The 20985-nt window shown below is 34.1% G+C and overlaps 1 protein-coding gene across 10 annotated transcripts in view; it reads right to left on the bottom strand.

Moving 5' to 3' along the window:
* The window catches only part of UTRN (utrophin), a 620052-nt gene that overhangs the window by 288476 nt on the left and 310591 nt on the right, over nucleotides 1-20985 (bottom strand). For all 10 annotated transcript variants that reach the window (XM_027850670.1, XM_027850661.1, XM_027850663.1 and 7 more), the window contains 5 exons: nucleotides 18924-18999; nucleotides 14997-15166; nucleotides 13602-13719; nucleotides 11565-11770; nucleotides 8542-8696 (listed from right to left, as the gene is read on the bottom strand). In XM_027850670.1, the coding sequence (XP_027706471.1) occupies nucleotides 8542-8696; nucleotides 11565-11770; nucleotides 13602-13719; nucleotides 14997-15166; nucleotides 18924-18999 (725 nt within the window). The remainder of the gene's footprint in view (nucleotides 1-8541; nucleotides 8697-11564; nucleotides 11771-13601; nucleotides 13720-14996; nucleotides 15167-18923; nucleotides 19000-20985) is intronic.

Here is a 20985-nt window from a genome sequence, read left to right on the forward strand (position 1 = left end):
TTGGCTATTATTAGAATAAATCTTGCATTCAACTGTCTCTCTGTTTTTGTTCACATGGTTACCTCCTGCCTAGAGCACACCTCATGTCTCACAGACATGTCAGACATACATATATCCATCATATTTAGCTACATAAATCCTATTCAGTGGGAGCAAATAAATGGAAACAAAAGGGGTGCCCATTGGTTGGGGAACGGCTAAATAAATTGTGGTATGTGAATGTAACAGAATATAACTGCACCACAAAAAATGAGAAATATAAGGAATTTAGAGAAAAATACCAAGAGTTGCATGAATTGATGCAACAAAGAGCTCCAAAAAATAATACACATGATGACTACAACGTTGTGGAAATGGAAAAAACAATTTTTATAAATTGTATGCTGTAGTTATTATAGCCAAGGTAGGCCTGAGAGAGACAAAGAAATGAACTTCCCTTCCTTTTCATGGAGAGCTGGGGGGCCATCAATATGGAATACTACATCCCCTCTCAGACACAGTTGACCTACTGATTATTTTTACACAACTGTTAAATTTATTTTATAAGAGAAGATTTCACAGTGGTTGGTAATGAAGGGAGGGTATATCTAGAAATGGCTAGAATATTAAAAACAATAGTTAATCAAATAAAACATTTTTAAAAAATACTCCTTATCAATTAAAGCTAAGCTCCATGCCAACCTCTTTCATGAAGTCCTCATGGAACATTCTAACATAAAAAATCACATCTTTCTCCATGAGATCGTAGCACTGATCCACTGTCCTTGTTTGGATCATATACTCGCTACCTTATGCAATCACTTATATTCTTGTCAATGTATTATTCTCTTTAACTTTTACACTGCTACTAAACTAATGGAGAGGGGGGTGTCTAATCTCCATATGTAAGTAATACCTCACTGAGGTTGCTAAATAGAGTGGACATTCTTGTATTTAGATGGTCATTCCTTTCTTTTCTTATATATCACATTTGCTTATGAACTTATATGTTCAATATTCTGGATAATCATATTAAGAATTGAGAATAAAGGCTATAAAACACAAATGTTAAGCCCTCATAACAAAATAAGCAGTGGTGCTACCATCAAGTATAGTATTGCTGGTTAATAATATAAACTTTGTAGACCCAGATAACAAAAGGAAAATCTGACATTGAAATTGGTGGACTTCTAGCAATAGGATCTAGAAAATTATATAAAAGAGGAAAGTAGAGACAGAAGAAAGAAGAAACACAAATTCCAATCAAGTTCATCCAAAGAAGATAAAAACTGGGAGGTGTGGTCTATGATTCTCAGCAGACACTGTACTAATATAGTATTTTCTACCCAGTCTCCACCTCACTAAAAACTTAATATTTCATATAATCATTGTAAATAATAAAAATATATATATAATCATATTTCAGTATTTGTATTGCAACAAGTCATAAAATATCATGAATACAGTTTAATCATATGTGTGTTTGTTTCTAGTCAGTATGAGGACTACTTTGAAAAAACCCAGGTATACTGCCTCAGGCATGAGGAAACATGGATAAAACAGGGAAGATGGGTAACGCACTGACTTTCTCTACAACGGGACACACTGAAAAAAGGACAGGCTTTGGAGTAATAGGACCTAGGTTTAAATACTGCTCCTGACACTTCCTACATTGGGCAAGTCACTAAACCATTCTTGGACCAAGTTTTCTCACCTGTACAAATGATGGGTTGGACTAAGTCATCTGTGAACTACGTTTGAGATACATTATTATGATATGATTGCTCCAAACACATGTAGAGTTTTTTTTTTCCCTCCTTCCTTCTTTTGTTTTTTCTTTTTTGCATGGGTAGGGTAAGGGGTAGGCAGATGTGTTACTTAGAAGATGACCAAAGACTTAAATATGTTTAATTTATGCTAACTGCTTTAACATATGTGTGTGAATACATATGTGTATATATACACATATAAATAGATACGGATATACCTCAATTGTCAGTGATTTCACTGGTATAGAAAATTATTAGTGAGGAAGTTTTATTAATTAATACATATTATTACATATCAATACATATCATATCATCAATTAATTGATCCACATCTTATTGTCTTACATTAAGAGGTTAAAAGACTTGACCAGGGTCACCTAGATAGTACATGTCAGATGTGGGACTTGAAGTCTTGTCATACTAATCCTGAATATGGGTCTCTTTCCATGAAATCATGCTGATTCCCCAACTACTTTAATACTGAGGGGGAAATAGAGCAGGTGAGTTACGGGTAACAAGCAGAAAACTGTCAATGAAAAAGTCATGAATTCTGGAAAATATATATTTCAAACATATTTTGGAGGGGTGCAGTAGTGAGCAGAAGTATTTTGTCCCATTTGATACTGCTTACCTTCTAGACCTTTTTGATACCCAAGATGGGTTCTAGTGATACAGGCATATGGTTACTACCAAAGTACTCCAAAACTGCAGAAAAGGAAGACTGTCACTAACTCTACAAATGGTTGACAATGTCTAGATATATGGGAAGGGTACTTGAATGCATGACCCTTAAAATGTAAAAACTAATATTTTCACGGTACACTGTAAGACTATACAAGAACAATAAAAACAAATTTCCTAATTTGATAGAACTAATGAAAACAGAAAGATTTAGAAATTTATTTCTTTGTATGTTTCACATATTTCCCTCCTCAGATCTAAAAAAGGTGAAGGAGAAAACACAAAAAAAATAGAAGGAATGGTCTGAAAACAAACAAGACTTGCAAAAGAAAAAGCTTTGGAGAGGATGAACCCAGAAAACTGACCCAGATACCTAAACCTCAGCACAGGAGCACAAGCAGGATGGATAAAAGTTACTTTTCAACTTAATTCAGGTGGCAACATGGAATAGGATAGAGTGCAGGAAGACCTGCGTTCCAATCTTGTCTCACACACTGATTAACTGTGAACCTGAGTAAGTCACTTGCCTTCTCTCTGGACCTTAGTCTCCCCATGTGTAAAATGAGGATTAGATGGCCTTTGAAATCCCTTCTAGTCTGCTACAATCCTAATATTCATTGATTTAAGAATGATTGTTATTGTCCCATTAATTTTTAAAGATCCAACATCAAACTTGGTTTTAGTGTCAAACCAGGGGAGGAAATCCCGATAGAGGATTAAACTCTACAGATCATTTTTTAAGGAAGAAATAAAATTGAAAAATGTCTAATTACTGAAGAGATGTATTTTACGTATTCTACTCTGTAGGGGCTTTAATTATTAGAACAGGAATCAAATAGAACAACAATTAAGAAGAGTTTCAACATGTATATATATACTTAAATAGAAAAACTAATTTGGGAAAAGAAGAAAAAATTAATTGAAACAATTTTTGAAAATTAACAACCATCCTCAAAAATGACCAAATAATTGACTTCATTCAATGAGGAATTTCCAATACAGTTATTGCTTTCACATCATGACTTTCCCCATCGTGGTTTGGATATATCGTGAGTCAGTTTAAGAAATTAAATGAGAATTTTTGAGAAGTTTTGCAGAACCTGCAGACAACATGCGAAGACCAGCAGACAACACAGAAAAACGAGTTTTGAAACTGAGAAATGCATAAAACACACATATAGTATTATATAATATAAACATATTTTATCTTTTAACACCACAATAATTCAGACTTCTTATCTGGTGAAGGTAGGGCCAAAAAATGTTATGCGGATTTTTCAGATCACAGGGGCGCTGTGCCCCTAACTCCTGGGATGAGTAAGAGATAATTCTAGTTCTATAACTACTTTGACTGGGTAATGGGATGAAATTACTTCAGTAATCCAAAAGATCTTTGATGATGAGTGTAGGTATTAACTATGCTAAGGCAGATTATAAACCTCTGTAACTTAGTAAATAGTTTCATTACTCAATGATCCATCTTCATTCAGATAGGCTGGTTCTTGAAAAATTCAAACAGTCTGATGCCAAATGTATACTCAGAAGCTTCAGTACTATAGGTTTGACAGACAATCTCAGCCGACATAGACTTTGAGAACTGAGTCACTAACTGGCCTAGATGAATCATTAGAACTGAGATTTAGTAAAGATACACATACACACACACACCCATATATATGTATGTATGTATGTATGTATGTATGGCCCTGAAGATCTGATCTGACCCCATTTCATCTGATTTCAGGAACCAGAGCAGGGTTAGCCCGGCATATGCCAGTGCTGAAGGTCTTTTTGGCCCATCTTGTCCTATTCTTTATAAAAGTTAAGGAATAAATACTCAATATTTCATCAACCAGTGATTTTGTCACTATTTCCACTATAATACAGCAGAGGATAATAAGCTGTGTACCACTTCATAAATGATGCTGGATAGTTTTTCATTCTATTTGTTTTGGCCTAAACTTGTAATTTGTGAAGAACTCCAAGTGAAGAAAGTTGAGCATATTAGCAATTGTTATAAAGAGAAGAACAGGGCACTGAAATGTTCAGTGACATGCCCACAGCCAATGTATGTCTCAGGTAGGACCTGAACTGAGCAACTCTTTATCTACTATATCATGTAGTCTCTCCCTGACAACTGCTATGGCCAAAAAATTCACTCTCCTGAACATATAATCTGGTGAGGACTCTCCCAATTTAGCTAACCTGGTCCTAATATGGCAGATCAGGCAACTAGGTGGTGCAGCAGATAAAGTGCCAGACCTTCCTGAGTTCAAATATGGCCTTATATACATTTACTACTTGCGTGACCAGGGGCAAGTCACTTAACTCTGTTTGCCTCAGTTTCTTCATCTATCAAATGAGCTAGAGAAAGAAATAGCAAACCACTCCAGTATCTTTGCCAAGAAAACCTCAAATGGGGTCAAGAAGTATCAGACACAACTGAAATGACTGAACAACAACAATACAACAGACATACGATCCATTACCTGCTCATTTTCTAAGTCTTTCTGACTTGTCAAGGATTGTCTGAATGGATACTCCATTAGCAAAGAATTTAAGAACCCAAGGTCACCTTTATACCATTATAAGCCATTAGAGGAGGCCTCTATTGGAGTACTAAATTAAGAGTTCATGAAAAGAGAAACAGACTAGTAACACTAGACAATTTAATGGTATGCAACTGTATATTACTCTAATGAAGGCAGCAAGGTGGCACAGTGGATAGAGTGCTACGCCTGAGGTTGGGGAAAACCAAGTTCAAATCCAGCCTCAAATGCTTACTGCACAGCGACACTGGAATCATTTAACCCTGTTTACCTCAGTTTCCTCATCTGTAAAATGAGCTGGAGAAAGAATGGCAAGTCACTCTAATATCGATGCCAAAAAAACGCCAAATGGGCTCATAAAGATTCAAACATGACTGAAACTAGTGAACAACAATTTATTGACTTCCTAATATACTTCTCAGTCACTTTCACGTATTAGAGACCACTGTATATTGCTTATGGCTGTCTGTTTCCATGTAATATCTCACCTAATTAGAACTCGGTTAACTATACAGAAACTGTACCTATCACCTAGGAGGGCAGGGGGAAAAGGAGAGCACTGAGGACAGATTTGCTTACACAATTGTTTGGATGTAATTATTCTGAAGCAATATTCTGACACTATTTTACTCAAGGTCATTTCCACTTCTGAGAATCTAAAGATTTATCATAAAATATGGAGAAGAGTACTCCCAAGGAAAAGAAGACCGGGGGGAAACCTAACTGCAAAGAAATTTCACAAATAAAACTGTGGATCATTCCAATTATCAAGTAAATACACTGTTTAAGAAGATAGGAGGATAGAATGCATTTAAGAAAAAAAATCAATGGCAAAGAGTTTTAAATATTTTAGTGCTTAAATGGGTAAATGCTCAACTATCTAGAAATCTCATATAACCAAAAATTATTCCCCACAAGCAGTTGGGGAAAAGCTAAAGATTTTATAGTACTTTAAGTACATTTTTTTCAAACTTAGGAAAGGAGATGAGAGGGGAGGGGAAAAGGTGATTATGGGAGAAAAAGGAAGGAAGGAAGGAGGGAGGAGGGAGGAAGATCATATTCATTTGAAAGACTTCAACCAATGTGACTACAGAGCTCTCACATCTGTCTCCAGAAAGCATGATGTTCTAACAAAACACCATATATCTATTTAAAAATAAGTTCAAGTTTTTAAAACACTGTTGATGAAAGGGTAGTTGTCTTTAGCATTATCTGCAACTGAATGAAAATGAGTGTCGTGTTCTGTCTGCTAAGATAGATGAAAGATTACCTTTGAGTATAATCCATTTTTAATTGCCTACTCTATCTAACCCAACTATTGCTGTAGGTGGTCTTAAAATATTTACAAAGCAAAGGAGAAAAGAATTAGAGGTCCTAAATAAAGCAGATCTATATTCCTAAGTGATCGATTTTTCTAGAAAGTTTTATTCTCTGCAAAAAGTCTTTACTGTTTAGATTACACCTGAAATAGTGCCATTATATAGGAAAGCTATATTTAAGGATCATCTTTCTTTGCTAAGGAGGAAATCCTGCTGTTCTTTTCCTCTCAGTCATGGGTTACAGCTCATGTATCCAAACACACTGTCATATCCAACAGGTGTAATATCAAAATAGAACTTTCCTCCAGTGAGCCACAGAAAACTTAATATAATACACTTTTTCTTCTAAAAATCTCTTATGAAACATAGCATTTGCACTAAATTTCTTTCTTCTAAAGTCTAATATTTTCTCAAGACAGAATATCAACCATATTCATATTTTAATTTGCCTTAGAACTCTGTTCTAGGAGGTAGCTAGATGGCTAAACCGATAGAGTGCTGGGCCTGGAGTCAGGAAGACCTGAGTTCAAATCTGGTCTCAGACACTTGCTAGTTGTGTGACCCAGTGGGCAAGGCATTTAAACTGTCTGCCTTAATCTACTGGAGGAAACCATTCCACTATTTTTGGTAAGAAAACTCCATGGACAGTATGGTCCAAGGGGTCAAGAAGAGTCAGACATGACTGAACAACAAATCTATCTGCAGAAACTCTAAAGAAATTTGTTTTATAGATTGTTAGAAAAATAAAAGTAAAAAAAAAACTTACTATAATTTCTAAATTGCTGGCTAAGCTTTATGAATTACAAAGGAGTTCAATATTATCTACCTTAGTTGAATGCAGAATATTAATTCTGAAATCAAATTACTTTGAAGTAAATCACATCACGTATCTAAAGGTCTGGGAGGAGGAAATTCTAATTTCATTTAAAGACATTTTGAGTCATTCTCAAAACCAGGAAACAAGTAAATACTTTTGAGCGATGACAAATATAAGTAAGAAATTTTAAGCAGAAGTGAAAGACTATTTGTGGTTCTTCAAACCCTAGGTATTCACTAAGGTTGAAGAAAAAGCTTTCTCACACAGATAAAATGCACCTAAAATTGATGTACCAGGACTGAAAGACAAGAATGACTTAGCTTTGCTTGAAAAGTGCATTGTATTATACAGCATTTTCTTTACATACGAAGTAATTTAATTTAGACTTAGTAAAAAATGACATGTCCACAAAAGTACAGATAATAAGTACCAGAACAGTGATCAAACTCTCCTTCTAGTTAGCTTTCCATACTAGGATGTGATTACTGATTTTGGTGGGGTAGAAGGAGGTGCTGACCTCTGACCTCATTGATAAAGTGAACTGCTGCTAAAGAAGCTCTCCCAACAAAGATCAATACTACATATTCACTCATATGTAGCATTTAAAAGCATCAAAGCAGTGGGATAATATTTGGAGCAAAGCATACAGAGAGAAATATGAAAACAAAGCTAACAAAAATGGAATGAATAACAAACTTCAACAATTATTTAGGGAGAAATTCCATGGTAAATGCTAATTTACCATATATAAGGCGAAAACCACTCTACAAATATGATATAAAGCTGATAATATTAATTGTTTGCTTTCGAAAGGAACAAAAAAAATGGTAAACTCGATGAGGGCAGGTACAATATCTTCTTTTTTAATCTTGCCCAGTAGCTAGAACAATAATGTATAAATGATAAGCACTTGATAGGATGAGCATTTCCAGGACAACAGTGGCTATTTCCCTTCTGCATTTTGTCACCAGTAACTCTAGCACATTGTTTGGGAAAAAGTAGGTCTTCAATAGACGCTTACTGATTTACTTATTAATGGCAAAGACCTATTGAATGAATAAGTCATAGATAAATGGTTGCATGGAGGCAACCTAGATGGCTCAGCGGATAGAGTACTGGGCTTGGAGTCAAGAAGACCTGAATTCAAATCTAGCCTCACACAATGACTCTGGCAAGTCACTCAATCTCTGTTTGCCTTAATCCATTGAAGAAGGAAAAGGCAAACTATACTACAGCATCTTAGCCAAGAAAACCTCAAATAGGGTCATGGAGAGTCAGACATGGCTGAATGACTCAACAACAATAAAATGATTACATATTATCTCTGAGAATCATAGCTTAAATCTTTGGATCACTTACTTAAGAAATACTAAGAAATTATATTCCAGATGATTGTGCACTATTAACCAATAAAGTCTTTAAATTACCTTTGATTGAGGTTAACCCAAGATGCATTCAAGTCATCACCACTTTCTTTCACTTTCCTTGTGTCATCACTACTATAGGTCTGAAGCAAGTTCTTCCACAGATCATCATAGATTTTCATTGTAGCTTCACTTTTATTCAATTCCTCAATTAGCATCTAAAGTGCAATTTCAGGGAAAAAATAACATTAATGGAATTAAAGATGGAAGGTCACCACAACAAAATAAAAGTCCACCCAAATATCTAACACCAATTTTCTCATATCCTGAATGCACTGAAAAAATAATCTAAATAGTTATTTATAATCTAGTTTGCATAAGCATACACTTTTTAAATGGACTCAAAATATCTTCTAATATTAAATTGTATTTTTTAATTGAAGGGAAAAATAGAAATATCTAGAAACAGAAAAGTATATTCTGAGGCAAAGGCATACAGAACACATAGATATAGTACATGTATGTAGAATACTATAATAGATAGTACAAAGAGTACTATAAAAAGGTTCACCTAGAATAAAAGCAACAAAGGCAATCTTCTTGCCTTCTACCAGAAAAATATTAAGAATAACTATTAATTAATTCAGTATATCTATTCTTAAGTTTTATACAACATGAAACTATTAGGCAAAAGACAAACCAAATAAAGAGGCTGTAGTAGAGATATATCACCTAGAAGCTGGTTTTTAACACTTTGTGGCATAAACACATTTTACAGTCATTCTGTCACTCGGTCCTCACCACAGACCTTTCAAGATAGGAAAGGCAGTTACTAGACAGATGCAGAAACTGGGACCAAGAGAGAATAATCTACTTATTAAAAATCACATGGTTTATGAGTGGCCAATTCAAACCCAGGAATTTTCAGTCATTTTGTCTCTATACTATACCAGTAGTTTCAGGACTCCTTTATAGTCATCACACACATACAGGCTTTTGTTTAAGGGGGTTACATATATAAATGTTAACCATATTTGAAATTAAAATTTCTTACTATTATTATGAAAACTGCCTTGACTTCACAGATGCACTCTCAAAGGGTTTTGGGTATTCTTGGGGGACCCAGACTACACTTTGAAAACTGTCATGTTGTACTATAGCACAAGAGAGTTTGGACCACCCTAAAATATGTATGCTGAAAGCAGCTCAAACTCATGCTGTGAAGCCAATTGTTAAATTATCAGTGTGAGGATTTATATGTTAGAAGTCAGCAAATACTAGAAATCAGGGCATGGTTTATTGTTTTGCTAATTGTTTAGAATGAGGAAAGTTAGGGAGAAAAATTTAATACTACAGTATATGGGGTATACATCCTTTTTGCAAGGAGCCAGTTGTTAAACATTTACCAGCATACCACTGCTCTAAATATTCAACCATACTTCCAAAAGTCCTTTAATTGCTTCTGTTGAAAATTCCCTTTAAGATATAAACAAAGTACATATATAAAGTAATAACAATAGCAATTTAAAATCTCTATTTAGAACATCCTAAAAGTTCAATAATTCAATTCTATTTTTCTCCAACAGATCATCAAAAAATTGCGGTAGCCAATAGTTCACATTGGTACAATAAAGTGAAGTTTACATGAGAAAATTAAATATTGTCATTAGACATTGCAGTCTACCTGCAGTGTCCAGAAAATAATTTTTTAAAAATTTTCTTATAAGAGGTGTCTGAGATAACATCAGGATGATAACCCCAGGGGAAAAAATCAACTCTGCAAAAAGTAAATAAAATACTGCTCAAAGGAAAAATGTTTGAGGTGACCAGACATATAATAGAAAAAACATTAAAAGATTATAGTCTTCATGCCTTAACAATTACATGGAACCCCAGCAAGGTCAGTTGAAGATATTTTGTTTGTTTGAATGATTTATCTTGTCCATCTACTACCCCCTCAATTCCCAAGTTATAGATAAAAAAGAAAAAAATACTCTTCCAAAATAAATGCTTGGGAGAATATACAATTCAACACTAAATCTATTCTGAGCCCATTATAGATCTGCTTCTGTCACTAGAGTTACCAAACAGATGGTTATCAAACAGACTCTGAGATTTGGTAAAACACTAATGATAAACTACCAGGCACTGACTTTAAGTGGACTTTTGTTCTTCTATTTTAAATCAATCAACCAACAAATACTAATTAAGCACACACTACGTGCCAGGCAATGGGCTAAAACATTGGGGATACAAAAAGAAGCAAAATATTTTACAAATCAAAGATTCCACTCTTCTCAATTGTAATTCATACATCAAATCAAAGCAATATAATGATGATTAGAATACACTACCCTAAATTGCATTAATTATACCTATTATCCAATGTCTTAATATTTAATCACATTTTACAATTGAAGTATCCAGGCACTATATTCTTTTGGAGACTTTTAGAGAGAATGGGGAAAGAGAAGGGTCACAAAAGTGAAATAATTCAGTATGTCGAGAGTGATGGTAGCTATTTACTACAGGTTTGGGAAATACAAAAAATGTGGAAGGAAATCCTTCTTTGTCTCTTTTTCCATAATGGTCAAAAATAAATTAAATGTCAAAATATGATAAATTAAAAAGGTTGCATTATGCTCAATTTTTTTACATGTGATGATCAGAATGGTTAAGTCCATAATTATACAATTATTATTACAATAATTATACAATAATTATACAATAATTAACAATTAAATGTTAGAGACAGGTGTAGAATATAGGTCTCTATGGTTTTCAAGTCTAGTACTCTTTTCCACAATGACAAATTACATAAAATGGTGACAAAAAGGTGTTGGAGTTGGTTCTTTACTTAAACTTTAAACATCTTTGTCATTCACTCACCAAAGCAGCCCTAATAAGATGTGTGTACACAATAAATTTTCATGTTGTGGATCTATCTGATGTAAAAAAAAAAAAATTCAGTACACAATTTAAAAAAATATATATCAGAACTCTAAATACTGAAAGACTTCATAGGAAATCAATAAAATGAAACTTCACTGAAGAAAAAGAAATGCAAACAATCTGGTGAATCCTACTTTGTTCTCAGAAAGCTGTTTGATCAGTGGTTCCTTTGAGACCTCTGGGACACTATGGACTTTGGCTTCATGCTGTCGAATAAGCTCTTCAGCTTGTCTGGTTACATCCTTCCAGTGTTCGCTGTCAGCAAGCATGTTTTGGAGTTGCCCTTGTCGTGTGTCCACACCAAATTCAGTATTGGCCCATTGGATTTTTATTTTATTTACTGTAAGGGAAACAATGCAAAAAGTTAGGCCTCAAAGTTAATGTGAATTGAGAATCATCGAAAGACTGATTTATGTTTGCAATCTGGATGTCTGATAAAACAAAAAGATTTATGGTTCACTCTAAGAGAAGGAACCAACATGCCCATATACCTAAATTGTAAGAAATGTCCCTAAAGAGACAGAGGGACAGGGTAGCCTCTTAATTGTTGAAATTACAAATCTAAAATTACACACATCAAGGTAATCACCAAAAATGCAATAATCAACTCCAAATTAAATTAAACCAAAAGTCAAGGGATATTAAAGTTGATAGATCCCTGTTAAAAAACACCCTACCTGGTTTTACAGTTAATGGGGGATGGCAGGGCCTATGAATGTTATAAATGAATCACTGACAAAACAGAAAAGCAGGCCACTCTTGGGCTCAAGAAGTGATGACAATGGATGAGATGAGACCATTAAGGAGGAGGTTTCAGGGGGATTCACAAGATAGACAAAAGTACAAAGTACAACAGTATAGAAGGAAACAGAAAGGCACATCCAGTCAGAATAAAGAAGGGGAGCAATATTAGGGAGCAGTCAAAAATCACATTGTTTGTTCCAGCATTCTATACCCCAAGGAATACAAAACAAAAAGAAAATGGACTTAATCCTACCACATGATAAGTGATAAAACTACTCCTACAGACACAAAGATTCTTTAAGGCCACAAGGATTTATTTGCTAAATTAACTTTTCCAATTAACTTATTGCTACCTTAATCCTATACCTTTTAAAACAATTAACTTGAATCCCATCAGTGAAATGAGGCTCAATAGCAATACTTAAGTTATAGTAGCACTTTCTTGTGTCCCTGCCTTTATTTTCTTGGTTGCTTAAAAACAAATGTGAATAAAATAAACCCAAATTGTAAGTAATTATAATCTCTAATACTCCAGATTAATTTTCATTAAGTGAAAAATCACTGCCTGCTTTAAATTAGTACATTTTGATACTGAAAGATTTATAATGACATAACATGAGTATTGTTTCTGCACTGATCCAGCTCACAACCATTCAACGCAGAGTAGACGAGAGTAGAAAAAGAATTCATCCAGTTGCAGGTAATGTGGTGATGAGTCTCTTCAAAAAAGCTGGGCTACAGCTTAACACACATGGATTCTATCAACAGGGCTGTGCTCTAAGTGCCTACAGTCGACTAAGACTTCCTCACACTGACCATGCAACATGAGCAAAAGAAATGCTTCTGAATATTAAATTTATAAATTTGAAAAATAAGGATTCTTATGCTTCTGTGTGCCAAAGGATTTGGGGGGGCTTTACAGTTCTGTGTTCTTTATGTTAAGGAGATCTCTTTGCCAAACATAGAAAGTTCAACAGAACTCTAAGAGCTTGCAGTCCTCCTTCAAGAACACTTTTTCACCTCCACAACTCAATGAAGCATCCAAGTGAGACTTGGGGAGAGATATCTGTACACAACCCAAAATAAAGACACTAATAGTTCACAAAAGCAAGAGTGATCTGATATTTGACACAGAGGGAAATAGACATAAAAAGAATATTCTGCAGTGTCAATTCTAAGTACAAAACTAAACTACAAATTCAAGAAATGTACTACTTATACAAATGTGCATACCCAAACACTATGTGTGTGTATAAAAATACATAAAATACACCCATATATATGTATGTACATATACATATATGTATATATATATGTGTGTGTGTGTACATATATATATATATATATATATGCCATATATACATATTAGTAGGATCATGATTTACAAAGGGAGGAAGACAATGACAGATAATGTTTGAGAGACTTACATCTTTCTGTGATTGCTGTTTTTATATCTGTACTGGTAGTTTTATTCTTCAAATTCTGAGCCAAAGTAAAAACATAATCCAGTTGGGAGTGACGTTGTTCTAGGTCAGCCTTTGTAATCTAATAAAAAAAAGTTTGTATTATATTTGGTATCAATAGGCATTAAGGTACAATGGAGAGAGGTCTGACCTCAAAAGTCAGCAAGACAGAAGTTCAAGTCGCCTCTGACTAATTCCGGCTGTTTGATCCTAGGGAAGTCAGTTAGGCATTCAGTGCTCTGGGCAAGTCTCTAGGGCCAACCGAGAAGGTGCCAAAGTCCTGGATCTGTGGTTGCCTTAGTACAGGAAACTCCTAGGTGATAAAACTCTCTCTAAAACAGTCCTCTATCTCTATTCCCATGTATTATAATAAAACACAAATGTTAGTTTAATAAAAAACAACTCTAATGAATCTAATGATTTTTTTCCCAGAAAGACTCATCTAGATTCAGATGTGTGTTTAAGATGACTCCCAGTGTTGACAAAGAAATAACAAAAAAACAAGCTTGACTAAGCATTATAAAGGTGATTAAAGAGTGCAAGTATACCAGTGAGGTTTGAACTATAGACTAATTACATTAATGATAAACTGCTGCTTCAGAAGCATTTGTACCATTTAATACTGATTAAGTGTCCTGATTTTTTATCACATAAAACTGATTAATACTTAAAGAAAAGATGATGAAATCAGTGAACAATTTGTGTTTAAAGAATGATGATCATAAAAAAAAAAAATATGGACCAGAATAGATGGAGTATAAGGTTTTACCAACAGCTAGCAAAGGAATTGAGGTAGTGCTGGAGGAATAAGATGTACTACAACACAGACTACTAACTCAGTCCCAGAGAAAAAACTCTCATTTTTCAAATATCAGCCTACCTACAAAAGTCTTATACTTAAGTAAAACAAGTTCCTCTGATTTAGGATGCAAAAAGTAATTTAATCTTGAAAATTCAGACAAAGCTTCAAGAAATCCTACAAATAGAATGACCTTGAATGGCTACATTCAATGCATTTATATTCTATTTTGTGCTGTGGATAGAAAACACTCCATACTCAACTAGTGTCTAGTTCAGTTTGCAGTACCTTGCAAATAAGTGCGTAAGAGATGTATGCTGGTTTTATCCATTAATATATTAGCAGATTAATCAACAGGGTGCATCTGCAACCTAATGGGGTAAAAGTGGATTTTATGAAACCCAATTGTTTTAAGTGGGAAGGTTTCTGCTTCCTTGTACTAAAAGCTTTCTCAATTCCACATTCCCACAGTTAACACCACAAATGAAAAGAAGATTTTTTTAAGGTCAGTCTTATCTGCTTTTATGATTCTGGGATTCAACTATACACCACATACTTACTTTCATACGTTCAATTGTCTGTTTGATCTCTTCTGCATTCCCAACAGTGACAATATTGGACTTCAGCATTTGTTCAATCAATACTAGCCAGTCAGCTAGTTCGGTGGTAGTTTTATCCAGATCAGGAGGTAATGAAGGTTCTAAAGATGGCTGTGTCTGAACAGTAATTTCTGAGGTGGCAGGATAAGTTAAAAGGAAATACAAATAAATCAGGAGGAGATTTTGCTACTACTTTTTTATCTTTCAAATGAAATGCTGAGAATTTTAATAAGCAAATCTCCATTTTATATATTAGTCACAATTAATTCACATTCATATTGCAATACACATTAGAAGAACTGGAGAGAGAAGGTTTCTCTAGAATTGAGTTCAAGTTCCAACTCTGGTACCTATTACCACTGTGACTTGGGGGAAAATAATGTATTTGCTCATCTATAAAATAAGGATACTTGAACTACTAGTGACGTAGGATTTTTGGAAGGAAAGCATTTTGTAAAATATATAAATTCTAATAGAAACATTAGCTATTTTTGAGGAGCAATATGATGTAATGGAATTAGTGCTGGTGGGAAAATCAGAATATCTGAGTTGAATTCTTAGCTCCAACAAAGTTTTTTATTCTATTGACATGTTTTGTATTGATGTCATAAACATTTACAAATTACTCCCACTCCAAGAGTTCTTATGAAAAACATTAAGTGAAACTAACATTATGATGACATCATTTGAAAGAGAAGACATCATTTCGCATCTGTAAAAGCATTCCCCCATGCAGCTATTTTCAATATTTTTTAATGGAGGTCTATTTTTTTCTCCCTCCCACCTTCTGTGTCATTAACAAAAAGGGAAACAAAACAAATTCCTTGTAAAATTATGCATAATCAAGCATTGGATGCATACAAAAAGATTAATGTCTTATTCTCTACCCTAAATCCATGACCACTCTATCAGATGATGGTACATCACTGGTAAACTGGAATGATGAATAATCACTATATTGATCATAGTTCTACAGCTTTCAAAGATGTTTGTCTTTACAGTGTTATTTTTATTGTATCACTTCTCTTGGTTCTACTCATTTAGATTTTCATCAGTTTACATTCTTCCAACTCCTCCAGCTCATATGACAGTGGGTAATAAAATTGCATATAAATATATAACATTTGGGAGCCTTAAGTTTTTTCTTCTACAACATCAGTTTAATAATAGAAATGCTACATAGTTAGCAGGCAATTCTTAAGGAAAGTATTTTATTACTGTCAAAACACTATGTAAGTATAAGTTAGTTTTCCAATGAAATTTTTTAAATCTACCTTGCATTAATATTTTAAGTTAGGGCATAGTGTATAAAATATAACTGGCTAAAATCACTGAGGGTGAAAGACTACAAGAACATTATTAGAATTCTGTGTTTCACTCTATAAGGGCAAATGTCATTTAATTATTGCTTTCCCAAAGATTTCTTTCAACTACCTACCATCTGTGAACCTGGGGAAAAATTTTTCTCCCACACAGCATATTCACTGAAATATAACAGATGCAGTTATGGAGTGAATCACCTCATGTGTCCCAAGTTTATGCTGTTATAGGTCATTCAGAGATATGCTTAAGTAAAGTCATGTGTGTTTCCAAAAAAAATCTTTAAAGTATAACAGGATAGATATGAATCCTATATAATCAAGAATCTATCTAAAATAAGGGCAATCACCGCCAATTTATCCATCTAAAGTCCATATGTTTATATACCAAGGTAATATTTAAAGTGGGATACACCTGTAATAATGTAGATATTTCCTTGTGTATGAAAAGCCACCCACACATTCATACAAGTACATATGTATGGGCATATGTATAAAATTATTTTATTCTCATACCAGAATTACAAACTGATTTGACACTAGTTGAAAAGCCACAGCATTTGGTGGCTGAGCGGATGGAGCACTGGGAAGTGTATTGGAAAGACCTGAGTTAAAAATCCAGCCTCATGCACTTAATACCTATATGACCCTGAACAAGTCAACTAACATCTGTCTGCCTCAGTTGCCTTAACTACAAAATGATGATCACAGATCTATTCCCAGAGCTGCCATAAAAATCAAACGAAATCACACTGAAATATTTGTGAAGCAATTATTATAGTGTCTAGCACATAGTAGGTGCTAAGTAAAGTGTAATCCTTTACGTACTGATTAAAAATGTTATCAGTTAAACTCTTTACCAGATTCTACCTATGATTCTTTGAAATTAAAATAGAGATGAAAAATAACACATTAGAGATCTAATACATAGTGGATTATGAGGCAAGGCTTAGAGTCAGAATGACTGAGGTTCAAATGTTGCTTACTAGTTCACTTACTAGTGAAAATGGACAAATTGTTTAACATCTCAGTGACCAAGACAGCAAAGACTCTTACTTACAGGTGAGTGACCCATTTTACTCATAGGATTATAGATCTACTTAGAAGTGACCTCAGTAGAAATCTAATCCAAGGTCCCCATTTTACTAATGAAGAAAAGGAAGACAAAGGATGGTTAAGTGACAGAAAGGTCATCTAGATAGTTAAATGTCAGAGAAGGGAACTGAATCCAGGTGTTCTCACTTCAGAATAAGTCTTTCTTCCACTGGACCCTTCTGGCTCCAAAATGGTGGAGGAAAGCTCCGAAAGTGACAAAATCATAGATGCAGATCTTAAATATGAGCTACACTTTGACAACAAGAATATATACATTTTGTGATGTTAAAAAAAACAGAAAAGGTATTTCTACCACAAATATTAATAACTGAAGGAATGTACAAAGCATGATTGACAATGTATATAATAACTGCCTAATTTCAAGTCATTCATGCAGGAATTGTGGGTGTTCTGGGAAAAAAAAAAAGAAAAGCTCTTTGAGGGCAGTAAGTATGTCTTTTAATTCTTTTGTGTCTCCAACAACCCTCAAAAGTATCCTATTAATGAGAAGCAGTGTGGTTTGTGTGAGATAGTGTGTTGGGGTGGAAAAGTAAAAGACTTTTATCTAGGTTAAATACTGATGTAATTAGCTATGTAATCTTCAGCAAATGACTGAGCTTCCCTGGGAGTCAGTTTATATAACCAAAAAATTAAAGTGTTATTTATTAAATGATCACTATGTGTCCTTCAGAACATTCTGAGACTAAGGCAGAAAACAGTTTGAGAAGTACCCTGGCTAGGAGTAAAAGTGTTGGATTTGGAATTGGAAAGATTTAGGATCAGATCTGAACTCTAACATTAACTAGCTGGTCTCAGTTGATTCAGCTGTGAAATGGGGATGACAACATGTGTAATACCTACATTACCAAGGTTTTATAAGATTCATATGAGGTCATCTATGTATTATTCAAATGCTAAGGTGTTTTATAAATGTCAGCCATTACTACCCCTATTATTCCACATTTAAGCACATCCCCCTACTTAACATGTTCACTAGCTGAGTGAAAAACATAATGTTATATAAAACATTACAGGGAAACAACGGCATAGAAGTGATGACACACAGGCTGATATTCACAAGAGGGGAGGCACTGGGGACTACAGACTATCACATTCTCATTTCAGGCATCATAATTTTCCCATGAGAATCACTTATAATGAATTATGACTATGTTGTTTGGGGTAACAACATGGAAATGCCAATATTTAATGAGAAGCTATCATCCCAGTCTAATTAAAATAATCATAATGCTAGTATTAACTATTCTACTCTAACACTTTTCATTCATTCAAGAGGTAAGATTGTTTTTAAAGAGATTTCTCTTTAGAAACAATCTTACCTCTTGAGTGAATAAATAGGAAAAACTGCTTTTAAAACTCTTTTAGAAGAATGGCTTTATAAAGAAATAATTAGAAAGATAAGGGTCTATACAGAATTAAACAAAACTAAAGTGTCAAGTTTTCCCTTACTCACCAGAGAGCATTGAAGGATGGGGCTCTGAAACATCCAATTCTCTCTTTCTCAAGGTGCTAGGGACATCTCTGTACAGCTGTAATTTCATACACACAGAGAAAAAGAAAGGTAGGAGAAAATATTATTTCCCACACAATGAAGAATATTTTAAAGTTCAAATTATATTCAAACTGAACATTTTTCTATTATTCTAACTAGTATATCAACAATTATGTTTATTATTCATAGCCATCAGTAGACTTTTAAAAATCAAATAGAGCTGTGACTTTATTGAAGAGGGTTCTTCTCTCCGTTAGTATAGAAATTCTTTTTCATTCTCTATTACATCCATATTCTAATTCACTCAATTAGCTAAACAGAAAGGGAAGATCACACATTTTAAAAATATCTTACAAGTTAAAATAATTCAAAATAATAATAAATCCTGTTTCCAAAAAAATACATCATTTTCATTTAACTTTATTATCAATAGCTAAGAGACATCTGTGCATAATCAAAATAAAAATCACTACACAAGAATAGGAGTGATAAGATATTAGATTCTTCTAAACATAGTAACAGAAAGGAATGAAGGATGGGAAAGGTTGGGCTTCTTGAGATTTTGGTGTATGGCTTTGTTCTAGGTGATTTGTTTTCTGTACCTTCAACTGTCCCTTCAATTTGGAGGTGGTACCTACCGCTGCTACTCTGCAGTTCAAATGAAATAATATATGTAGTATAGTATTAAAAACAAGTCATAACTGTTACTATTATTACTATGACTCTAATTAACTGCATATTTTGACTTCTCTCCCTCCACCCCATTTTTTAATTGGGTAATGGTGGCAAAGGCAAAAAGAATGCTTTTGATGAAGAAAAGGTGTCTGAGAAAGAAAAAGTGAGATAAAGAGATCAGATTACAACAAGTGAGAAGCATGGTGTGAAATGCAGAAATAAACGCTAATAGAGACACTAACAGGACAGTGTCCATAATAAAGAGAACAACAGTCCCACCATAAAGACTACACAGAGAGTATTAAATTTAGTTCTAGAGATCACATTTTAGATACTATATTGATAAACTGGAGCAAAGAATCATAAAATTAGAGCTAGCAGATATCTTAAAAGTCATTGATTTAAAAACTCCCCATTTTATAGATGAAGAAATTTTAACCTGCATAATCAAAGTAACTTTCACAAATTCATCCACAGGAAGGCCAGAAAGATGGTGAAAGAACATGAAATTAGATCCCATGAGAACCAAGTGAATGAACAGCAATATTTAGTTTGGATAACAGAACACTTTTAGCAGGGGGTAAGTACAGAAGGAAGGAAGGAAAGGAGAAGGGGAAGAGGAGGAAGGGAAAAGGGAAAGAGAAGAGGGAAAGAAAAAGGGAAGGGAAAGTAGAAACAAGGAAGACAGGAGAGGAGAGTTGAAAAAGAAGGGGGAAATGAAGGGGAAGAGGGAAGAGAAGGGAAGAAATAAACATTTATTAAGTGCTTAATATGAGTGAGGTACTTTACTAAGTTTTTTACAAATATTATCTCATTTGAGCTTCACAACACCCCTGGAGGTGGGTGTTATTATTATCTCCATTTTATAGTTGAGAAAAATGAAGCAGAGTTTAAGTGACTTGCCCCTGGTCACTCAGTTACTAAGTGTCTGAGACCAGATTTGAACACAGGTCTCACAGACTCACAGACCAGAACTCCACTGCATCAACTAACTGCCTCTTAATGACCACATGACAGTGATATTAAACGGAATTATCACACAGAAGATAGACCAAATATGTTTTGCTTCCATTAAGAGGGCAGAACTAGGGTCAATGGTTAGAAGCTGAAGAAGGAAAAACTGACTAAGAATAAAGAAAAACTTCATAAAAATTGCAGTGGCCAAAATTGGAAGGGGCTGTCCTGAAGGATGGTGGCACTGGAGTTCTCCAACCAGAATATAATAAAAAAAAAAGACACTTGCTAGAGACTTTGTAGATGGATTGGCTTTTATATTTTATATTTTATGATTTTCTATTTCCTAAATGATATTCAAATAGTTTTTTTGCAAGAAGTTATGTTATTCTGG

Source organism: Vombatus ursinus, unplaced genomic scaffold, assembly GCF_900497805.2.
Source record: "Vombatus ursinus unplaced genomic scaffold, bare-nosed wombat genome assembly UNPS02009132.1, whole genome shotgun sequence".
NCBI classification, from domain to species: domain Eukaryota; kingdom Metazoa; phylum Chordata; class Mammalia; order Diprotodontia; family Vombatidae; genus Vombatus; species Vombatus ursinus.